Below are 15,879 nucleotides of genomic sequence, written 5' to 3' on the forward strand. Positions count from 1 at the left end.
TGGAGACTAATCAGAAGTTAAGTCCATGATAAATCTTTGCAGGATGGGGCTCTAAATGACTACTAATAAAAATCATGTATGTTAAGTAATAAAGAACACTAGTATTTTGTGTCTATTTTAAAAATAAACTCCTTGGCCATTCTACAACAATTTTTAAATACAACGCACAGAACCTAGTCCTGTAGTCCTTACACAGAAAAGATTCCCATTGAAGTCCATGGGCCCTGTATTTGCACATGCATTGTAAGATTGGATCCATGGCATTTCCAAATTATCAGTGAAACATTTGGTTATTTCCATTTCTTGACAGTTAAAATGTTAAGAAGTTCTCTAAAATTTAAATAGCTGAATGTGTGAACAAACAGTTGTATTACGATTACAAATAGTCTTTCACATATCATAATACCACCTAGCTCCTATATAGGTCTTCATCAGCTGATCTTAAAGTGCTTCAACAAAGGAGATCAATATCACTATTCCCATACTACAGATGGAAAAACTGAGGCAGAGATACGAAGTGACTTGCGCAAGGTCATTCAGTAGTCTAGTAGCAGAGTCTGGAATAGAACCCAGGTGTACTCTACTCAGTAGGCCACTCTGCCTCCCCTATATAAAAAATAAAATTCTGATTTTTAAATCAGCCAACGAAAGTGTGCACTGCAATACCATTTGCAAGCATGTAACTTCAAATTCTTTTAAGTTATTGGCCAGCAATTTTTTTTCTCCGTCTCTATGTACAAAGTTACAAGAATGCCTGAAACTTAATGGTTAGTATAGAGGTTTTTAAAGCCAGTAGTAAGATACTAGAGGACTTAGCATTAGGGAGCTCGGTAATGTGGTGAATTAATGTGCTATCTTTTCATCTCTGGAGATCTGTGGGTTCAAAGTTAAGGTCACAAGAGAAAAGGAGTTTGTTGGTTTCAAACGAATCACTAAAAATGCTTCACATCCTGCCACAACAGACACACTGCTTAAATAACGACAAAAACTGGAACAACACAGTTGATCTGTCTTACGTATGATGATGGCAGGCATTTTGAAACACTATACATAGATTAATGTAGAAAAGGATTTAAATGCACTGGCAGAGTAGTCTGAGACGATACCTGGCGATAATCCATCAGTGCTAACAGTCACGATCTTTAATTAAATGAATCAGATTCACAGAAAAAGTATTTTAAAGATTCTTGTATGTATTGACATTTTGTAACTACCTGCAACTTATAATTAAGGTTAAATAAAATTTTCTATTGTACGTGTGATTTCTTGTTATAACATATTAGAAGTGCCTTTTGTTCATTTTCAAGAAGCAATTTTCAATAGCGATACACACTACTGAACAAAAATGCATGCACAACTGTACTTCTTATATGAGTGAGAAATTGCATGTGAAAAATAAGGTTCTGGGCTTGCAAAAGGCTATTTAAATATAACTAGCTGCTTTGTTTAGACACCCTACTTTCACATACAATTGCTATAATTTCGTGTTCCATCTTGGAACTCTCACAATTAGAAAATTCCAGTAAATTAATTCTTGAGCCACCAAAGTTATCCTTGCATTAAAAATTAATCCAAGTTAACATTTACAAAAAGTGAATTTCTTCCATCACAAAACAACATGCAGGTTTTAGGTAATGTTAATCTCTGAAATATCTAAAAACTTAACCAGCCCTAAAAGCCACAAATAATTTATACTTACATTGCCACAATGCCAATTTTTCATCAGGACAAAAGCCATTATAAGAATTAGAAGAGAACTATGAATGAGAAACAGATATTGAGAAAAAGAGAGAAACCAAAAGACTTAATTTGAAAGATGAAATTTATTTTAAATAGTAGAAAACATGTAAGAAAGGAAGATATGATCAAATGATAAAGAAAAAAATCTGAACTTTCAGGTTGTCTCACCTGTATGTTATTAGTGGATGAAAGGGAATAAACTCTGCTGGTCCAAATTCTATAGAGCAACCAGAAGTAACCAAGGTCAGCAATTCACCCATACAAGTCAGTAAGATCAAGGAGCCACGTTTTAACATGCAAGCCAGAAAAAGGCTGTCGGGAGTCCAGCTCATGTCACCTACCCAGTATGACCTAACAAAGATAGAAAAAATTAATAGCTTTACAAGTCTACTTTCCTATCAAATCAAGGTAACAATGATTTTACTTCTTAGAATAACTTAAATTCTACTCTTCAGATACTGACCTGACAAACTTGGATGGAACCACATGATTCTTGCTACTACAACCTTTAAGGCTACCAGAAACAGTAACAAAATTCAGTGTATTTATAAACAAAATCTGAGTTGCCTGGGAAGAAAAAAATAAAGCACAAAAAAAATTAAATAATTGACCATAAGACTTTTAATACCAAGTTATGCCTTAGATTTGTTGTACTGAAAACATTACTACATACTGAAATCTTGTCTGCATTACTATATGCAGAAATAATAAGTCATGCTTATTAATACACAAGTACGTTTTTACCTTTGTAACTTAAATTAAATCAACTTGTGATTTGTAATGTCTTTATTTAGGCATATAATATCAATATTCGTTAAACAGAGAGGTTAATCATAGGCAGAGCTGGCAGTGCAGCCTATACTTAGGCTGCCCAAATTTTCCATTACAAGACCTTGTTTTCAGTTGCTTGAAAGTCTGGCAAACTTTAATCACTTGGGTTGAAATTATCTGGTGTCTGCCGCAGACTGAATTTTTCTGGAAAGTTTCAGATAAAACAATACAACCACATCCAGGAAAAATATCTGAGAATCTTTTGCCCACAATAAAAAAATTCTCACATTCAAAAGCTCTAGAACCTCTAACTTTTGTAGCAAGGATTTGAAATTTGGCATCAGCTTGCCTGTGTGTCAGGGATGCGCCTTTTGCTATTCCCATGCAAAAGTACTTAAATTTGGCCAAATTGGAAACCTTTCAAAATCTCATTATATTCTCAGCATTGACTTGTTAGAGTTTGGCAGCAAAGTTCTCCAAAGATTCCATCTGAATTGAGCATGTTCCATCCCACAGTTATAGGGGCTGAGCTGGACTTCCCTCTAATTGCTGCTCCCAGGTGCTGCAGTCCTCTCTGGTTTCACACACCAAAACTGGCTCCCATGTGGCACGAAAAAGGAAGACGACTGACTTGAATAGACAGGGAACAACAGTCCCACGCAGAATGGATGCTGGGAGGCTGGGACTGAAACAAGGAGCCAAGGAGGAGGGAAAAGACAGGACTGAAACAGGAACAGGCTGGAAGGGATAGAGGCATAATGGATGAGGCTTGAAAGGGAACAGGGACAGAAGAGTCTGTGACCAATACAGCACACTCCCCTGAAGAATTTGGAATGGAAGGAGTGGTTCCTTATCTTAGAATAATTCAGTTCTTCGAAATGGTTTGTCCCTTTCGGTGCTCCACTGTAGGACGTATGCACATGTGTGTGCTCTCAAATGGAGAATGCAAAGAGGTGGCCACGGGCTCATGGCTACGCAGAACAGCACCTCATGCCTCCAAAGAACAACATATAGGGAGCCACGGCCTACCACCACTCAGTTCCTTCTCAACCATGGAGCAGAGCCTCCACAGCCAAAGGGAAGGAGGGTAGAAGCACCCACAGAAACAAAACATCTCAAAGAACTCAAGTTACTGTAAGGTAAGTAATCTCTACTCCTTCTTCAAGTAGGACTCTGGATGCTCCACCGCACAAGACTCCCAACCAGTAACTCAACGAGAAGGTAGCAGATTTTCCAGGCTTTTCCTTTCAACATAGGTGAGGGCCCTTCCGATGTCTAGTGTATGCAGGCTGGTCTCTCTAAAGAGATGAGGTTTTGGGTAGAACACTGTCAGGCGAATCTTTTGATTAACGTGGTGTTCCAAAGAAACCTTTTGGAGAAAGCGAGGATGAGGATGCAGTACAACCTTTACTTATAGACGGTAGTACATAGCAGGTCAGCCATAAAAGCACTGAGCTCTCCCTTTGTCTAACTGAAGTGATGACTATGAGGAACAAAGTCTTGGGTGAGAAGTGAAAGAGAGAACAGGTGGCCATTGGTTCAAAGGGAGGTTTCCTGAGGGCACTGAGAACCAAATTTAGGTCCCACTATGGGCTGGCTTCCATACAGGCAGAAACAAGATGTGTGAGTCCTTGAGGAATCTAACTGTTGTTGGATGGACAAAGACTGAGAAATCACTGAGGGGTGAATGGAAGGTTGTGATAATGGTCAAATGTACTCTGAGTTCAACTGAAAGGCCTTGCAACTTTGAATCCAACAAATAATCCAAGATTTTGGAAAGCAGAACCTCTGAGGCTTGGGAAGAGTGAACAGAACAGTAGTAGTGGAAACATTTCCACTTTTGAAGATAAGTTTTGCAAGTACTAAGTTTCCTGATAGATAAGAGAACTGATTGGACCTTACCCAAACAGGTTAGTGCCATGCATGAGAACCATTTCAGAACCGCGATCTCAGGTTCAAGGAGGAAGGGTTGGGATGGATCAGGGTCCCAGAGTTCCGTAATAAGAGATGATTCCTGAGAGGAAGTCAGGGAGGTGTTGACACAGACAGGTAGAGGAGATTCAAGTACACACTTGTCTTGGCCAGGATAGCACTAGGAGAATAACCTTCACTCTTTCCTGATGAAGTTTGAATAAGGTCTTGAGGTAGAGACAGATAAGCAAACAATAGGCCATGGTATTATCAGAACATCTCACAATGAGTTGACACCGTATCTTCCATTGGAACAGAAAAGGTGACATTTAATGTTTGGACTGGCAGAGGTCTGCTTTTATGAGACCACAGATTTGACAAATGCTGTGGAAGACTGAATTGTTGAGCTACTGTTTATGGTCCTAAAGAAAACATGTGCTTAGGGAGTCTGCAACTGTATTCTCGAGGCCTGGGAGATAGAAATCTCAGCAGTCTGTCTGACGGGTGATGCATCAGTACCATATCCTTACTAACTATATGCATAAGGATAGGGATCTTGCTCTGCCCTGTTGGTTGATAGAATATATTGCTGCTCTGTTGTCCAGCATTAAAGTGACTGAGGGGTGAAGGAAGCGTTGACAAGCATAATGAACTGCTCTCAGCTCCAGAATGTGGATGTGATGTGGACTGTGACCTCTTGTGCAGACCACTTGCTCTGGGTTGTGAGGCGAGTTCCCCATCCCAGAAGAGAAACATCTGTTATAAGGATCTCAGAGTGGGGAATGTGAGAATGGGGTTCCAACACAGACCTTCCAACACCACCACCTGAGAGAGTTTAGAACTTTCTGAGGTACTGTGACATGTTTGGAAAAACTGTATCTGTTTGGAGTGAACACAGACCTTAGCCATATCTGAAAGCACCTAAGGTGCAGCCTCGCCTAAAGTGTGATGAATGTGGAGTCTGTCATGTGGACCACAAGTTGTAGGCAGGTCCTTGCAATTGTTTGCAGGCTGTGTTTCTGAAAGCGTGGATAGCTATATGAAATTAGGCATCCTTGAGGTCGAGGATGACGAACCAATCTCAGGATGGAATTATAGTGGCTAGTGTCACCATCCTGTAGTCCTGGAAAAGGATTCAGGTTTCTTAGGTTGAGGATCAGTCTCCAACCTCCATCCCTTTTGGAAACATGGAAATAGTTGGAACAGAATTCCCTTCTGACAAACTCTGGGGGAAATGACTTCATTGCCCCCAAGAGTACAAGAGACCGGACCTCTTGTTTCAAGAGATCTCAGTCAGTGAAAGAAGATGGAATACCCCACATTGATCACCTCCAAAATCCATCTGTCTGAGGTAATCTATTCCAAGACAGTGAGGAAGTGGGATACCTGATGTCCAAAAGGGGGTTGGATGGAATTGTTCAGCACATGATCTGGGAAGGTAGGTAGGTTGAGGTCCTTGTCCAGGACATAAAAACAGTTTCTTCCAGGGAGGTGTAGATAAAGTAGCTGTAGAAGGGGGTGGGGTTCCCTTTTCTGGGGTCTAGATCTCCTCTAACAGTCCAAAGATCTGTGAAGGCTTTGGCTAGGGATCTAGAAGCCATGTCCGTAGAATCTAGGGTACCTTGGAGGGAGGTTTTAGCTAGCAATTTCCTCTCCAAAATGAGAGCATGAAATTGTTCCCTCTGGTCCTGTGGCAGATGTTCAACAAAATGAGTGAATTCAGAATATGGTTAGAGTCATACTTCACCAACAGGGCTTGGTAGTTTGCCACATGCAACTGGAGTTTGCCACATGGAACTGGAGTTTTCAGCGTTTACTCTGACTCCCAGTGAAGAGAAGAGGTGCAGCATCATAAAAGTTGATGCATAGGCTTCCTGGTGACAAGGAGAAAGTCAGCGAGACAGTGGAAGACAATGAGACCACGACTTCTGATGTGAGCTACTATTACTACTGAGAAGATCTTGATCAAGACTCTGGGGACGATACATATTCCAACGTGACCATGAGAAATCTGAATTTGTGAATGAAGCGGTTGAGATGGCAGAGGTTGAGGATAGGTCTCCAACTGCCCTTCTTTTTGAGTAACAGGAAGTAAGGAGAGGAAAAACCCACTCCCTTTGTATTGCATAGGGAAGAATTCTATCAATCCTCACTACAATAGGGAGTTCATCTTGTTTGAGAATACTCTTGTGAAAGTGGTTCCTGAACAGGGGTGGAGAGGGTTTTTGGGGGGAGATAGGGATGCAAACTCTATGATTTAGCCAGATTGGATGATGTTCACCACCCACTTGTCCATTGTTATTGCACTTCAGGTGTTGAAAAGAGTGCTAAACAACCCCCAAACAGTGTGTAGGGGTCAGGAAGTGTTTGGCTTAGTGACGCGCAGCTCTCAAGCGCCCATTAAAAACAACATCAAGGTAGGGGCTGAGATGGAGATACATAGCCTGTTGCTATGGGGAAGCACGTCATTTGAACCTTCTGTCTCTTGTGAGGTGGTTCATAGGGTCTATGATGGAAAAGCTACTGAGCAATATGTCCAAGAGAATAAATCTATAATACATCTATAAAACACTAAACTGTAGACTATAAAAACTGTATAACTGTTAAAACTATTTACAAAACTAATTCTTATTTTGCAGGACAAAGCTGAAGCTACGGACGCTGGTCGTTACGAAAAGGAGTATGTAGTGGTGAGAAGGAAATGCAGAGGTGGTCTGCCCCGCCCTTTATCCTGTCAGATGGAGGCATGAGGTGAGCCAGGTCACACGCACAGACCAACAGACACTTTTCAAATTCACCAGCTGCGGGCACATGGTGCACATGCATAACCTCCCACAGTGGAATACAATAGGGACCATTACTCAAAGAACAGTTCATGCCAGGGCTGTGTTCATTCTGTGCTTCAGGCTGTAGCCTGACTGTTAAGCATTCAGGATAATGGCAGATGCAACATGTTGCTTCAGCTTAGTTGTCACTGCTTTCTCAATAACTTTGCCTAGAAATGGGAGGTCAGATATAGTGTGGTAGTCGGAGAGAATTTCTATATAAAGTTTTGGTGTTTTGAGAATCAAACAGATGATCCATCTTCCTGAGAGCCATGCTTTTCTGAAGAACTTCCTAGCTATAAATACGGTTATGATTAAATAGAAAGCCTATCTGAGAGGCAATTCTAAAACAATTTAATAAAGGTCACTTTTGCCAAACTGTATTCTATTTGCAAGATTAGCTTTAGTGCTCTACTTTCTACCAGTCATACCTTTGGATCATTTTGATTAACGGCTACTGCCAGTAAAAGTCCATCCCTTGAAAATGCAGTAAGCAAAGCTCCTCTCGACTTTACGGACTCACACACTGGAACCAGAGTGGGCAGAGAACATGCTTGCTGTGCCCAGTGAATATGATAAGGTAAAGAACTGTTAAAAAAAATTATATTAAATGATAAATAATGGTGCATAAACAAACTAGGGAAATACAACCAAATGAAACTACTAGAAGGTGGGTGCACAACTGGTTGGAAAACTGTTTCCAGAGAGCCATTATCAGTGGTTTGTACTCAAGCTGGAAGGGCATATCGAGTAGGGTCCCAAAAGGGATCAGTTCTGGGTACGGTTCTGTTCAATATCTTCATCAGTTATTTACACAATGGCATAGAAAGTACACTTATAACGTTTATGGACGATACCAAGCTGGGAGGGGTTACAAGTGCTTTGGAGATAGGATTAAAATTCAAAATGATCTGGACAAACTGGAGAAATAGTCTGAGGTAAACAGGTTGAAATTCAATAAGGACAAACGCAAAGTACTCCATTTAGGAAGGAACAGTCAGTTGTACATCTACAAAATGGACAATGACTGCTTATGAAAGAGTACTGTGGAAAAGGATTTGGGGGACAAACTGGAGAAAGTCCAGCGAAGATCAACGAAAACTAACGTGACCTATGAGGAAATTGGGTTTGTTTAGTCTGGGGAGCGGGGGGGGGGGTCTCCTTAACCTCTGAGGATAGGACAAGAAACAATAGGCTTAAATTGCAGCAGGGGTGGTTTAGGTTGGACAGTAGGAAAAACTTCCTGACTGTCAGGGTGGTTAAGCACTGTAATAAATTGCCTCGGGTATTGTGGAATCTCTATCATTGGAGATTTTTAATAGCAGGTTAGACAAACACCTGCCAGGGGTTGTCTAGATCAGTGGTTCTCAACCAGGGGAACTTGTACATCTGGGGGTACACAGAGGTCTTCCAGGGCATACATCAACTCATCTAGATATTTTCTTAGTTTTACAACAGGCAACGTAAAAAGCACCAGCAAAGTCAGTACAAAACTAAAATTCCATACATACAATGACTTGTTTATACTGCTCTATATACTATACATTGAAATGTAAGTACAATATTTATATTCCAGTCATTTTATAGTAATATTGTAAAAATGAGAAAATAAGCAATTTTCAGTAATAGTGTGCTGTGCTACTTTTGTATTCTGATTTTCTAAGCAAGTAGTTTTTAAGTTAGGTGAAACCTGGGGGTAGACAAGACAAATCAGACTCTTGAAAGGGGTATAGTAGCCTGGAAAGGTTGAGAGAAGAGATGGGGAAGGGGGGTGGGACAGCGGGGAGGAGCAGCAGAATTGGAGAGAATATCCCACTTCTACCATGCGAAGAACCCAGTGGTCCAATGTTATATGGGACCACACACAGTAGAAGAGGGGTAGATGGTTCAGAAGCGGGAGGAAGGATCTGGGATAGTGACTGGTACGCCATCCTCAGACGTCCCTTGAAAATCCTTTCTTGGACCCTGACGATGGCTTGGTCGGGCCCTGCCCTTGGCTGAGGAAGGGTTGGAAGGTCTACGCCTATTATTCCTGCCCCTACAGCGGTATGAATCCTGCCTCAGGAGGGGCTGGTATTGCCTCTGCTGCTGTTGGGGTTGAGACTTGAAGGGTTTTCTCTGGGTAGCAGGAGTGTTCATCCCCAGAGATTTCATAATTGCCCTCAAGTCTTTTAGACTGTGAAGCCTCGAGTCCGTCTGGTCTGAAAACAGCCCCTGCACCGCCAAAGGGAAGGTCCTGTAGGGTCTGCTGAACTTCCGGGGGAAGCCCGGAAGCTTGGAATCATGCGGTTCTTCTCATGACCACACCAGAGGAGATGGTATGTGCCGCAGAGTCAGCCAAGTCAAGGGAAACCTGCAGTGATGTCTCGGCTCTGGTCAAGGAGGGGAAAGCAGTGGCTGAGAACTCAGCCTTCGACTCAGTGGGGAGCAACTCCTCCTTTTTGGACATAGAGTCCCATGAGTTAAAATTATACCTGCTGAGGATAGCTTGTTGGTTAGCCATCCTCAGGTGTAGCCCCCAACGGCATAAACTTTCCTGTCAGAGAGGTCCATACATTTGGTCTCTTCAGCCTTGGGAGCCAGCGCCTGCTGCCCCTGGCACTCCTTCTCATTTATGGCCGAGACTACCGGGGAGCAAGAATTCATATCCCTTGGAAAGAACAAAGTATTCTCTCTCCATACCCTTGGCGGTGGGCAGAATGGAGGCTGGAGTCTGCCACAGGGTATTATAATAGTTGTAAATAGTTTTAATGACTAGCACCACCATTCTGGAAGGAACTTCCAGGGTGAGAATGTCCACCATCAAGTCCTTAGACTTGATTACTTCCTCTGCCTGTAGGCCCACGTTATGGGCAATGCGGCGAAGCAGATCCTGGTGCACCCTGTAGTCAATGGGCGGAGAACCTGAAGCGGACGCTCCTGCCACTGCCTCATCAGGCGAAGATTACAAGAAAGCCAGTGGGGGTACAGGGTCCTCAAGACCCACTATGTGCTCAGGTTGCTCTGGGTAGCATTGGCGTCCAGTGGTTCAGCACAGTCAGATGTGACCGGGCTATGGGTGGGTCTGGAGCCGGTTCTGCTGCCCACTCTGTAGTACGATGGGGAGGTCTGGATCGGGTCACCTCTGTAGCACAAAGGGCAGGTCTGTCTGCCAGTGACCGTGCAGGAGGATGCCCCGATGCTACAGACCTAGAAACCCTGGAAGAGATAGCCAGGGACTGATACTAAGCCCTGGGGGTTCAGAAGGGCCACTGCACAGCAGGTGGCCCCTGTGGCTGCCAGGTCGACTGTGCGTGTCTGACGTTTATCCAACCTGTGCCTACTGCGCCGCAGGTAGTAGAAGTCTGCCTCAGAGTCCGAGGACGACGACCAGGGCGGTGTCGATGATTCCTGAGCTGGCGGAAGGTGCCAGGAAGAGGAAGTCAGGGATCATTGCTGCAATGATCATGTAGAGGATCAGTGCCGGCTGTCCCATGATCGAGAACAGCTCCTGTGTTCCTGTGCCGTGTCTCGGTGCCAGTCGAGAGAGGGTGACCGTGATCAGTACCGACCCCTCAGTGCTGGAGACACAGATCATCACGCTCCCTACACTGGGCGATCTTGTACTGGGGCCGGTGCTGGGGGGTGTTGCGGCGATGGAGACCGGGAACAGTGCCGGTCTGGCGATGGAGAGCATCATCGTGGGCTTGCCTCTAGATGGCACCTGTCTGGACAGTGCTGGATACTTCTCTCTAACAGTAAGGGGCTGAGGCACAGTACTTTCTATAAGTTCCTTTGCAGCCTCAAAAGTGTTTGGGGTGGCGGGGGGGGGTTCCAATTCCTCCACCAACCACTGCCCCGCCAGAGAGAGTCACTGAGTGCTGGGCTCAACGGTGCCAACTGGGGTGCCGGAGTCGACGGCACGAGCTCTTACTACTTGGAAGTAGAGTCCTTCCTCTGAGGAGCAAAGTCTTCTCGGATGGTCTTGCTCTCTGAGGAGAGCATCCTCTGTCTACCTTCTTATGGTGTTTGTGGGGCACCGGTGATGTTGACCAGTGCCAGGGGGCCGCTCCACACTGCAGTGCCAGGGATCTCCAGTACCGAGAGTATCTAGCACCAGAGTCCTTCCTTGGTACCGATTCATGGACCAACGCCGGGGGTGCTCCGCACCGACCTCGGGCCTGGGACTTGGCGGTCAGGTGCTGCTGGATGGAGTGTGGCTTCCATTAATAGCTGCTTCAAACGGAAGTCACATTTCTTCCTAGCACTGGGCTTGAAAGCCCGACAAATCTTGCAGGGCTCACACTGTTGTGCCTCCCATAGACACCACAGGCACAAGTCGTGGGGCCGCTATTGGACATAGGCTTCTTGCATATACTGCAAGATTTAAATTCTTGCGGTTGAGACATGCCCCGAAGCCCAACATGGGATGAGGGAAGAACTACAAATAATAATAAACTAACTACAAAACAAGAACTGGGTAGGACTAAGGAACAGCTAAGGGAACACTTGCAAACAAGTGAAATGCAGTTCCAGTGCCGCCACAGATGGTAAGAAGGAACTGAAAGGGGGTCGGGTTGGCAGGGTTATATATTGAGCGCTATCAGGGCAGCACTCCAGGGAGCTCCCTAGCCAACCCAGCAGGAGCTACTCAGGGAAAAAGTTTCCAACGACCATTCATGTGGCACGCGCACACCTGATTGGAATCAACATGAACAATCACTTGAAGAAATAGTATTAACAAATGGAAGCAAGGTCAGAGAAAAGCAATACTCATGATTAGGTGATGGGAGGGATTGATTTCTGAAGAAGGGCTAAATAGGCAAAGCTTTGTCTACACATAAAAGTTGTACCACTTTAATTCCCATAGTTAACATGAGAGTACAACCCTCATAGTGTGGATGCAGTTATACCCCTATTAATGTGCTTCCCACATGGGAAGAGGAATAAGCTATACCAATATACAGCATCTTTATACCAGTTCTACTGCATTCACAAAGGACTGTACCAGTATAACTATATCAGTAAAAAGAAAAGGAGTACTTGTGGCACCTTAGAGACTAACCAATTTATTTGAGCATAAGCTTTTGTGAGCTACAGCTCACTTCATCGGATGCATACTGTGGAAAATAGAGAAGAGGTTTTTATACACACAAATCATGAAAAAAATGGGTGCTTTATCAGTACAAAAGGTTTTCTCTCCCCCCACCCCACTCTCCTGCTAGTACCCGCATGGCCCCACAGTACGCTGACGTTTTTATGGCTGACTTAGAACAATGCTTCCTCAGCTCTCGTCCCCTAACGCCCCTACTCTACTTGCGCTATATTGATGACATCTTCATCATCTGGACCCATGGAAAAGAAGCTCTTGAGGAATTCCACCATGATTTCAACAATTTCCATCCCACCATCAACCTCAGCCTGGTCCAGTCCACACAAGAGAGCCACTTCCTGGACACTACAGTGCTAATAAACGATGGTCACAAACACCACCCTATACCGAAAACCTACTGACCGCTATTCCTACCTACATGTCTCCAGCTTTCACCCTGACCACACCACACGATCCACTGTCTACAGCCAAGCTCTGCGATACAACCACATTTGCTCCAACCCCTCAGACAGAGACAAACACCTACAAGATCTCTATCAAGCATTCTTACAACTACAATACCCACCTGCAGAAGTGAAGAAACAGATCGATAGAGCCAGAAGAGTTCCCAGAAGTCACCTACTACAGGACAGACCTAACAAAGAAAATAACAGAACGCCACTAGCCGTCACCTTCAGCCCCCAACTAAAACCCCTCCAACGCATTATCAAGGATCTACACCCTATACTGAAGGATGACCCAACACTCTCACAAATCTTGGGAGACAGGCCAGTCCTTGCCTACAGACAGCCCCACAACCTGAAGCGAATACTCACCAGCAACCGCATACCACACAACAGAACCCCTAACCCAGGGACCTATCCTTGCAACAAAGCCCGTTGCCAACTGTGCCCACATATCTATTCAGGGGACACCATCATAGGGCCTAATAACATCAGCCACGCTATCAGAGGCTCGTTCACCTGCACATCCACCAACGTGATATATGCCATCATGTGCCAGCAATGCCCCTCTGCCATGTACATTGGTCAAACTGGACAGTCTCTACGTAAAAGAATAAATGGACACAAATCAGATGTCAAGAATTATAACATTCATAAACCAGTCGGAGAACACTTCAATCTCTTTGGTCACGCAATCACAGACATGAAAGTTGCGATATTACAACAAAAAAAAACTTCAAATCCAGACTCCAGTGAGAGACTGCTGAATTGGAATTTATTTGAAAATTGGATACAGTTAACTTAGGTTACCTTGCATAATGACTTAGCCACTCCCAGTCTCTATTCAAGCCTATTTTGCCTTGTTTTTTCCTACCCCCCTCCCGACGTTCTTGTTAAACCCTGGATTTGTGCTGGAAATGGCCCACCTTGATTATCATACACATTGTAAGGAGAGTGATCACTTTAGATAAGCTATTACCAACAGGAGAGTGGGTTTGTGTGTGTGTGTGTGTGTGTGTGTTGGGGGGGGGGGGTTTGGTTAGGAAGACAAGGGGAAATAAGTTACCTTGGACTGGACCAGGCTAAGGTTGATGGTGGGATGGAAATTGTTGAAATCATGGTGGAATTCCTCAAGAGCTTCTTTTCCATGGGTCCAGATGATAAAGATGTCATCAATATAGCGCGAGTAGGGGCGTTAGAACAACGTTTCCTCAGCTCTCGTCCCCTAAGTCAGCCATAAAAACGTCAGCGTACTGTGGGGCCATGCGGGTACTAGCAGGAGAGTGGGGTGGTGGGAGAGAAAACCTTTTGTAGTGATAAAACACCCATTTTTTCATGATTTATGTGTATAAAAACCTCTTCTGTATTTTCCACAGTATGCATCTGATGAAGTGAGCTGTAGCTCACAAAAGCTTATGCTCAAATAAATTGGTTAGTCTCTAAGGTGCCACAAGTACTCCTTTTCTTTTTGCGAATACAGACTAACACGGCTGTCACTCTGAAATATATCAGTAAAAAGTCTCCGTTCCAGCAACCACCACAGTTATTCTAATATACAACCTGTGTGTAGACCAGGCCTAGAAATGACAAACAGGGGTACAGTAAAAACACAATTTATAAATATTTGAAGGAAGCAAGAGAGGAGGACGAGTTACCGAAGGTGTGTATGGGGGTGTATCACAGACTAATAGGAAGAAACTAAGACCGGGAAAATATAGGAAAACTGTCAGGAATACTTCCTGACAGTGAGTTACACTATATTCTAGGCTAATCTCCCAAAAAAAGTGATAGAAACTTCATCTCTTGAGATTTGCACAAAACACTAGCCAAACACTGAACAATATACTGTAGGAAACAATATAATTTTGGCTGGGAATGGACTGGAAGATCTAATATGTCTAATATCTCAAACTTTTCTGATCGTAGAATCACAGAATATCAGGATTGGAAGGGACCTCAGGAGGTCATCTAGTCCAACCCCTTGCTCAAAGCAGAACCAATCCCCAACTAAATCATCCCAGCCAGGATTTTGTCAAGCCTGACCTTAAAAACTTCTAAGAAAGGAGATTCCACCACCTCCCTAGATAACACATTCCGGTGCTTCACCACCCTCCTAGTGAAAAAGTTTTTCCTACTCTCCAACTAAATCTCCCCCACTGCAGCTTGAGACCATTCCTCCTTGTTCTGTCATCTGCTACCACTGAAAACAGTCTAGATCCATCCTCTTTGGAACCCCCTTTCAGGTAATTGAAAGCACCTATCAAATCCCCCCTCATTCTTCTCTTCCGCAGACTAAACAATCCCAGTTCCCTCAGCCTCTCCTCATAAGTCATGTGTTCCAGTCCCCTAATCATTCTTGTTGCCCTCCGCCGGACGCTTTCCAATTTTTTCACATCCTTCTTGTAGGGTGGGGCCCAAAACTGGACACAGTACTCCAGATGAGGCCTCACCAATGTCGAATAGAGGGGAACGATCACGTCCCTCGATCTGCTGGCAATCCTCCTACTTATACAGCCCAAAATGCCATTGGCCTTCTTGGCAACAAGGGCACACTGTTGACTCATATCCAGCTTCTCGTCCATTGTAACCCCTAGGTCCTTCTCTGTAGAACTGCTGCCTAGCCATTCGGTCCCTCGTCTGTAGCGGTGCATGAGATTCTTCTGTCCTAAGTGCAGGACTCCGCACTTGTCCTGGTTGAACCTCATCAGATTTCTTTTGGCCCAATCTTCCAATTTGTCTAGGTCCCTCTGTATCCGATCCCTACCCTCCAGCGTATCTACCTCTCCTCCCAGTTTAGTGTCATCTGCAGACTTGCTGAGGGTGCAATCCACAACATCCTCCAGATCATTAATGAAGATATTGAACAAAAAAGGCCCCAGGACCGACCCTTGGGGCACTCCACTTCATACCGGCTGCCAACTAGACATGGAGCCATTGATCACTACCCGTTGAGCCCAACGATCTAGCCAGCTTTCTATCCACCTTATAGTCCATTCATCCAGTCCATACTTCTTTAACTTGTTGGCAAGAATACTGTAGGAGACCTTATCAAAAGCTTTGCTGAAGTCAAGGACTAACATGTCCACTGCTTTCCCCT

General features: G+C 44.2%; 1 protein-coding gene across 18 annotated transcripts in view; it reads right to left on the reverse strand.

Moving 5' to 3' along the window:
* Positions 1-15,879, reverse strand: part of CPLANE1 (ciliogenesis and planar polarity effector complex subunit 1) — a 180,190-nt gene that overhangs the window by 135,474 nt on the left and 28,837 nt on the right. For 13 of the 18 annotated variants that reach the window (XM_073343779.1, XM_073343777.1, XM_073343776.1 and 10 more), the window contains 3 exons: positions 7,679-7,835; positions 2,204-2,307; positions 1,909-2,091 (listed from right to left, as the gene is read on the reverse strand). The exons of 1 other annotated variant lie outside the window; for it this stretch is intronic. In XM_073343779.1, the coding sequence (XP_073199880.1) occupies positions 1,909-2,091; positions 2,204-2,307; positions 7,679-7,835 (444 nt within the window). Of the gene's footprint in view, positions 1-409; positions 1,669-1,908; positions 2,092-2,203; positions 2,308-7,678; positions 7,836-15,879 lie in introns of those variants that run through there. 4 more of the 18 variants (XM_073343787.1, XM_073343786.1, XM_073343782.1 and 1 more) reach the window with 4 other exon arrangements.

Source organism: Lepidochelys kempii, chromosome 5 (genome assembly GCF_965140265.1).
Source record: "Lepidochelys kempii isolate rLepKem1 chromosome 5, rLepKem1.hap2, whole genome shotgun sequence".
NCBI lineage: Eukaryota > Metazoa > Chordata > Testudines > Cheloniidae > Lepidochelys > Lepidochelys kempii.